Source organism: Hakea prostrata, chromosome 7 (assembly GCF_041222555.1).
Source record: "Hakea prostrata isolate BN-2017 chromosome 7, UWA_Hpros_2, whole genome shotgun sequence".
In the NCBI taxonomy this organism is placed as follows: domain Eukaryota; kingdom Viridiplantae; phylum Streptophyta; class Magnoliopsida; order Proteales; family Proteaceae; genus Hakea; species Hakea prostrata.
The window spans coordinates 32966755-32974929 of NC_142606.1; the positions used below are offsets into that span (position 1 = coordinate 32966755).

Genomic DNA, 8175 nt, shown 5'->3' on the forward strand with positions numbered 1-8175 from the left:
TGTCCTTGACCAGTGGCTCCATGGAAGTCGTCGGCTGCTGCTCTCCTTTGATGTATCTAGTATGTTGTTTGCAATCAAACACAATTAGAATAGAGTCAAAACCATTCTTAAGTGCTTCCAGAAGACCCGCTCTGAATGCCACTGCTTCTCCTTCCTTTGCCGAGTCAAACTTCCCAGGAATTGATACCACCCAAAGAGGAGTTCCATTAATTATAGTCTCTTATGATAATACCTTCTCCAATTTGCAACCTCTGATTCCAGGTGAAATCTATATTGATTTTAACACATCCATAAGGTGGTGGTTCCCACTGGGGAAGGGCTTCGTCTTCTTGCATCTCTCTAGTTGAAGGAGATGCATTTTTTTCCCTTTGATTTAACCAAAACTCTATTGGAGTTATATTTGCTGCTTCAATAATTTCTGCAGGCTTCCAAATTCTTTCACCTGCCACTCGGACATTCCTCTCCTTCCAAATCCACCAAGCGATGAAAGAACTCAAGCTTTTCAGGTTTTCAGCTTCAAAACTTCCAGTTTTATCAAAGTCTTTCCATTGAAAGATCTAATCTTTAATGGACTGTTTTCTTTTGAAACCTTCCAAGAGAGAGGGCACCCGAACCATACCTTCCTTGCAAATGACCACTGTGGCAATACATGGGAGAAGTGGAGTGACAGACCTTATCTAGACGAATTTTACAGCATCTGCCAAGGTTTAGGAGCAAATTTTACAGACCTATAAAATTTTTCATTAAGGAGTAATATTGGGTGATACCGTAAAATGGATTTACAAGACCAACGCTATTAAGAATAAGAGGTCTCACTGATATTTTGATTGTTTATGAATGACATTGATTTTAAGGGTAATTGCGCAGCGCTGAACATTTCCTTGAAACATTATAAGGGAGAACGCAGTCAATGATGTTCAGAAAAAGGACAGCCCTAGAACAGATCAACAAAAAGAAAATAAGAGAAGGATTTTCGAGAATTTGTTGAGTTATATGGGCTGGGGATGAAAAAATTAATATTTGTTTGAATTCTGTACACAAAAAATACACTTGATCGTGCATACGTTCTCGTTAGAATGCACTTTTCTACAACGAGAGCAACTTTTTTATGCCTCTGATCCATCAACAGTTTCCGGTGAGTCTCTTGGACTCCTCTGAGAAATGGGTGAGCGACTCATAACTCAAGACAACTCAGAAGAAATATTGGGCATGGATTCTCTGCATCTTGGCATACAGTTGGTTTTGAGTTGAGAACTAGGAGGTTAGGATCCACCTATTGGGTGAAGGGCAAAGTTTTAGCTCCGCGTTCCACAGCCTCTCTCCATAACCGGTACCTTACTCCCAGCTTATCATAGGACACAGGCCAGTTCCACACATTTGCTCCATTGATCATGCGGTCCTGCTGACCAACTACCAGCCTCAGATCTTCATTCAAGACCTGGTCCAAATACAATTAAACATTACAAATGAGAACAGTAAAATGTGTGGCAACTCAAATGAGGAACTAGCATCCCATCTCCATTAACTTTTATATGTTTTTGCCTTCATGAGGTACTTGGTTATACCAAAGTGCAAAATCATGAATGATGATGCACAGACTCAACATGGTAACTAACAATGACACAAGTCCAAGCATTCGGGTGCAAACTTCAAACCGGTGCCGAGGGTTTCTGCACAAGCAGAGGCTCCCCCGCCGGGGGGGGGGGTTGGCAAAATATTCAGGCATGGTCATTAGTTGTCCAAATCTAGCTGGGATTGTCAGGGTACTCTTCCAATCATTACAACGAACACCATGGGTTAAATATGATCAAACAATGTTAAACTACATATTTAGTTCCTAGTACAGCAAAACTTACAGTTATCCAATCACTAGTGGTTCTATGGGGACAGCTCAGCTGTTTTGCCATTTCACAGAACTAACCCAGTCACTACCATTTCCTTAGGCATTGAAGTTTCATGTGTATTGCGAACAACTGTATTGAAGATTCATGTCTGAGCTTCACAGGGTTTACCAAAGTGTGATATCAAGTGTAGCTTATTTGTCACAAGATTCTGTATGTTTCTTGACTATGAGCTACTTTTGGAGAGAGATTCTAACCTTTTCAGCGAAATATCTCCACAAGAGATGGATAAATGGGACTTGCTTCAGCATAGGAGCAAAATCCAGAGACATTCTGTACAACAATCTTGTTTTTTGTCTTGATGAAGGCAAGCACACATGAAGCTGGTGAAGATGTGTTGAACATTGCTGGGTATTTTGCCCCTTCAATTTCCCAGGCTTTGAGATACCAATAGTTGAAAGGACCATGCATGGTGGTCGGAACTCCATGTCGATTGGGTATGGGTCCCAGTACCCTTGGAGGCCAGATGTAGGAGTCAAGAATTTCACCAAGCTGACATATAGGATCTAGAGTTAGTAGCATGAAAGGGTTTTCAAAGATATCATTCCATTTCAACAAGTAATTGTGACATCCAAGGTCCTTGACCAATTGAATTTTTAAACTTCAAGACCATCATCACTTGAGTGTCAATGGATGGTGTCAGTTACTGCTAGGGTTACAACACGCTCGGGTTGGGAGGGCTTTTTAAAACCCTAACCCTGCCTATACCCACAAAACAATAAAACCATCCATTAACTCTATACTGTTGCCATGCATTTATCAAAAATATCCCACAAGGCCAAGTAGAGCCAGGCCGAGCCAGGTCAAACAATTCCAACCCTGACGGCCTGACCTACCCTCAAGGTGGGAATTTTCACCCCATACCTTGTTCAGTTTCAGGGAGGATTCAGGCCATCAGGCTGAGACTTGCACCCCTAGTTATTGGTAATTAGTTAATCATCGTATGGATTATGTACAGTACAGACTATCCCTTGAGAATGTTTTCATCCAGCCCTGATGTTTATATACTTTCTGACGTCTATCCATGCTAGGTTAAGCACCCAAAAAAGAGGTGATGGACTTGGTTACAATTTCAATAAAGGTTAAAGAGCAGACCTGGGCACACTCCATCCCTTGGCAAAGGTAGAAGTATGAGTGAAAGGAGCATGGGCAAGATCTAGGAGGTTATCCAGTAGTAGGCCATGTTCCACTGGCAGCTCCATGACAATCTATCAATCACAAAGAAACACAAAAACATTAATACCACTCGATACAGAGCAGGTTAGGAAAATAAACTTCCACAACTTCATAAAATAGAAATCAAGAAAGCACTACATAAATTATGTATTTATTATCAGACAACCAAATTCAGTAAAAGTTACCTCTGCATGGATTAGAAATCCAGGAGGCGGTTCCAGAGAAGGGAGGTTTGCTGTTGGAGGATCATTGCCAGGCCAAATCCAGATCATCCCCTCTTTCTCAAAGCAAGGTAATGATCTTATCTTCACGTTAAGCAACCGAGTTGATGGCATTTTCTCACATTTTCCATCCGTCGAGTATTCCCAACCTAGAGTTCATTTGCCACAATTTAAAAATAAAAACGTAAATGCAACAATAATTCCTTATTCTATTCAATTCAACTCATGCATTCTCTTATTAAAAACATATATGTAATGTACATATTCAGACTTATTTCTTCAGATCTTACTAACCATGGTAAGGGCACTGAATGCGGCCTTCATTGACCGAACCAAGGTCAAGTGGACATGCTCTGTGAGCACAGGTATTTTGAACACAACCAGGCTCCCTGTCCTTCCCCCGAAATAGTACCCATGGCTCCTCAAAGCAATCTATAGGAATCTGAAATAGAAAAAGCCAAGCACATAATATACACAAGGATTTGAGGCAATTAGAAAATAAATGGGTTGGTTGTCTACATAACAATAATTTTTTCTTTCTTATTTATCTTTTCACAATAAATGCATCTGCTTTTTTGAGGAAAATCAGCTTACCATGGTATCATCTTTCAGATCCTTGGAGAAGGCCACTGGGTACCAGAAATTCTTCAAGCACGGATGATATGGCTGAACAGGACCTGACACATTCAAGCTCTTTCGTGGGCTTTTCATAGTCAGAAGAGATTGCGAGGAAGAAGTACTGGGAGTAAGGGAACTTCTGTCAGATTCAATTGTGCTCCTGTTTTGTAACAGCCTATCATTCACTAGTTCTTCCATGTATGCTAGCTTATCCAATGCAGCAGCAACCCTAGCTTCAGATATGTGAACCTGGTATTCAAAAGCCAGAAGAAAACTGGTTCATCGCGGAACAAGACGCAACATATGAGACGGAACTAGACCATTTTTAATCAAATGGGACAACCTATACCTATGGTGTGGAGCTGAAGCAAGACAAAGAAGTCCTCTCACCATCCAAAACCTATTAGATCCTACTTTGGGTGAAAATTGTAGTCTGTACAAATTTGCCGTTTTATATCATCTAACATCTCAGTCCCTTCATCTTGATTAACGTTGGATGAAATTAGACTCTGATCCAAGTCGTCATACTCTTACATGGTTGGACTCTGAATCATTAAATTTATACCACGTTTGCAATGATCAGAAGATGTTAAAAATTTGAATGTAACTAACTAATCAATTGAAAATTGTCCACAGCAAACGTGTTTTCATTTTTATGCATAAGCGATCATTTGTCGCTCACCTATAAAATGTGTTAAAAACCTAAATTCACCCCATCAACAGACCTGTTTATGAGCTTGTGCCAGATCTTCTTGCAGCTCTGCAAGCTCCTTCTTCATAGTGCCTATGGACTTAAATTCCCTCGCTAAGGGATTCAGAGTTTCCACCACCTACACCAGTAGAAATACATAAACAGAAATGTACCACCAAAAATTAGGAAGGAAAAAAAAAAAAAAAACCCATCCAATTTAAAATGCAAATTCATTGCAAAAAGAAAATCATGAACTCAAATCATCCTAGAAAAACAAAACCCATCAACATGAAAAAAGCCAATACTGAAAATCTAAAAGCATCAAAGGAAGTGAATGGGACTCAAACCCATCAAAATTTCCAAATAATTTCCAAAGTCTACACTAAAAACGTCACTACCTTTTCATGAAGAAGCATGATAGTAAGAACATCCTGCCGAGCTTTCCAATCACAATATTGAATATCAAATCTAGCCACTTCAAGAGCTTGATTCATGTCCACGAACTTCCCCTTACACTGAGGAACTCTAGACCTCGGATCCTCGACTTCAAACAGCGCACCCCAAGTGTTCTTCTTCTCGACCAACCCTTCTTCCTCTCTAAATATAGCAAACACACGAAAACCTCCTTTAACACCCTGAAACTCCACATCAATCTATTCAAAAACTATAAACTCAAGTAAAATTTACAGCTAAATTTACTGGGTTTCTGAAAATTAACAAATCAAACAACAAAAGAACTTAATTACCTTTGTAGCGTGGAGCTTCGAAGATCTACAGAGCGAGATGGGCAGAGAGAGAGCCGTAGCTATACCAAAGGTGTTCATGGCGTTTCAAGCTGACTCAAGGACAAAGGGGGAAGAGCAGAGAAATCGGGTTCGTCTTTGTACAGAGATTTTTATTCTTTTATTGGGAGGACTCTGTTGATAAGTCACTGGTGTCGTGCGCGATCTCGGTATGCCTTCCATCTCCCGACACGTGTATAGGGTTGGCTCGACTAGATGATGACGTGGCAGCTTCGTTACCCACATGCTTTTCGAACACGAGGGTCGTATCGGAAAGGTATCTGGGATTCTGGGTTGATATCTTGCCAGCTCGGATGGAAATGATATCTTTCAATCCTAAGATGAGGTTTTTTCTTTCTCTTTTTGGTAGAAAAGTTCCATTTATTCAAACAAACGACTAAGGCGCGTTTGATGATGTTCTTAAAAAATGTTTCTGGCGTTCTTCTGTTCTTTAGAAACGGAAGAACGGGTTAGAGGCGTTTGATAAAACGGTTCGATCTTCTGTTCTTTAAGAAAGAACCAGTCAGAAAAGGGTTCTAAAGAACGCTTTTTGCAGAACATAAAAAAGATGTTTTTACCAAAGAACAGAAACGGAAGTAATAAAATAGGTTCAAATTGAAGCCTTAGAATAAGTTTATCAAACACCAACTTATTTTTCAATCCAAAAAAAAAAAAAAAAACACTTACATATTCTATTTAGTGTTTTAAAAATATTTTCAGAACGGATTTATCAAACGCCCATTTTCAAGTAAAGAACGGTCTTTTAGCACAAAAACATTAAAAAACGGTTTTGCATAAGAACTGGTTTCTCAGAACAAAAACGTTACCAAACGCATACTAAGCCAAGTGAGAGGATATAGCATTCCACAGCCGAGTAGAACTAGACCATACAATAGAGTCTTCAATCAAATGGGCCATCTACTAAGACGTGTGCAATAGAGTTTGCCGTCCTAGGGACATGTTCAAAACAACAAGAAGCAAAATAAAGCCCAAGGTTTTGAATGTTAGCTATGATGGGCTGGACTTTTGGGGGGGGGGAGGTGTTGTGTTTGATCGCGAGATCATCTCAATTACACTTTTACAATTGGATTCAACAATCACTTTATCCAAGTCCTTCGTAAAGCATGTAGCAATGCTGTCCAAATTGCTAAAGCTTCTCCCATTTGAATCGAAAGAAAGTTGGTTGGGGTAGAGACCATGAACATCACATGACCTTGGTGGTTCCTTGCCAAAAAAGCCCATGCCCGCCTTTTGTTTCTCCCTATGATATGCAGCATCACAGTTTAGCTTTACCACCCCTTGTGCCGGTAAAGCCCATTTAAAACAGTGTTGGTTAGCATGTGCCGGGTTTTGGGCAAGATGGGTTTTATTGGGCCTAGTTGCATCCCAAAAATCTATATGGGCCTTAGAGCTTTTTTAGCCGCTTCCAATGGTGAACTTCCACTATTGTTAAAATGCTCCCAATTTCTTGCAGTCCAAATGTGCCAACAAATGAAAATACATTGACTTACAAATTTTTGGGCTTCCATCTTCCCCTTTGGTGCCACTTGCAGTAAGCTATCGATCGTCTCATCAAAATGTAGAGGTCTAATTTGGGGAGGTTAATAATTCAACTCACTTGCAAACCAGACCGCACAGGCCAACTGACAACCAAGTTGTAGGTGTCCTACATTTTCTTTAGCTTCACAGCCTCTGATGCACAAAGGGTCAATCAACACCCTCTGCCCCACCTTTTCTTCAAACTTTCCCCAGTTGGTAAGCCTGCAGCAGTTGCACGCCATATAAGGAACTTTATTTTTGGGAGGCAATGTGACTTCCAAATGGTTTTGCAGACTCTATCATGAATTAGGCGCCATCTAGGAATGTGGGGAGATGAAGCAAAATGCTACGAGGTGACTTCTTGGTCATTGGATAGGACATGCTAGGCCGATTTAACTAAGAAGATATAGTTCCTGGAGGTACCCCAGATCAACTTATCCTTGGCAAGAAATAAAATCAAAGGTGTTTTCCTTATTAGCTCAACAGTTTTGGTAGTGAATAGGTGGAAAGTTTCGCCTCCTTCCATATTCTTGTTTCTTCATCAATAAAATCTGCTACCCAAATGTCTTCACATCCTGTGGGTTTTGCTTCATGAACCCAAAGTCCTTGTTCCTTCTTTAGCAAATTATCCTCCCAAATATTAATTTTGTCACATTTACTAATATGCCATATTAACTGCTTTTTCAAGAGTCGTTTCCCTTCCATTATGTTTCCCATGCCCAACTGGGTTGGTGGCCAATATTAACATCTAGGAAATCTACATGGGGGAAAATATATAGCTTTGGTGAAACATGCCCAAAGAGAGGTAGAGTCTTGCCACAGCTTGTGTGCCACTTTCATCATAAGAGCTTGGTTTTTCCTTTGAGATTCTCCAAAGCCAAGACCCCCTTTTTCCTTTGATAAGCAAAGTCTCTTCTAGGGGTGCAAGTTTGGCCCTGATTAAGGCCAAGAGTGGGCCTAGGATTACTCTTTGGCTCAATTAAGGAAGAGTTTGAATTGCTTGAGAAATTCAAGATTTTTAAGGTTGAAGTTGATAAACAATTAGAGAAAGTCATTGAATTTGTTAGATCTGATCGGGGAGGAGAGTATTATGATAAACATGAGGAACTTAAGGGCCCATTTACCAAATACTTAGAGGATTTTGGTATAGTTGGTCAGTTTACTATGCCTAACAGTCTTTAGCAAATTGGTGTAGTCGAAAGGCACAATCGCACCCTTATGGAAATGGTGACAAGTATGGTTAGTAG

General features: G+C 40.2%; 1 protein-coding gene across 1 annotated transcript; it reads right to left on the bottom strand.

Moving 5' to 3' along the window:
- Positions 1 to 741: 741 nt before the first annotated feature.
- On the bottom strand, positions 742 to 5485 carry LOC149010910 (chlorophyllide a oxygenase, chloroplastic-like). The gene is made up of 9 exons (XM_089163281.1): positions 5354 to 5485; positions 5006 to 5242; positions 4642 to 4746; positions 3893 to 4165; positions 3593 to 3740; positions 3263 to 3447; positions 2997 to 3109; positions 2099 to 2393; positions 742 to 1438 (listed from the first exon to the last, which is right to left on the bottom strand). Exons 1-9 carry the CDS (start codon positions 5429 to 5431, stop codon positions 1274 to 1276), a joined length of 1599 nt encoding a protein of 532 aa, XP_089019407.1. The 5' UTR covers positions 5432 to 5485; the 3' UTR covers positions 742 to 1273.
- Positions 5486 to 8175: the final 2690 nt, after the last annotated feature.

Bases quoted from the DNA above. Each gene is read 5' to 3' on its own strand.
- LOC149010910 (XM_089163281.1), bottom strand. From the start codon at position 5,431: ATGAACACCTTTGGTATAGCTACGGCTCTCTCTCTGCCCATCTCGCTC. The intron at 4,747-5,005 runs GTAGTGACGTTT...CTACTGGTGTAG, and splicing joins TCATGCTTCTTCATGAAAAG to GTGGTGGAAACTCTGAATCC. The intron at 2,394-2,996 runs GTCTGCTCTTTA...CCTATATGTCAG, and splicing joins AAGGGATGGAGTGTGCCCAG to CTTGGTGAAATTCTTGACTC.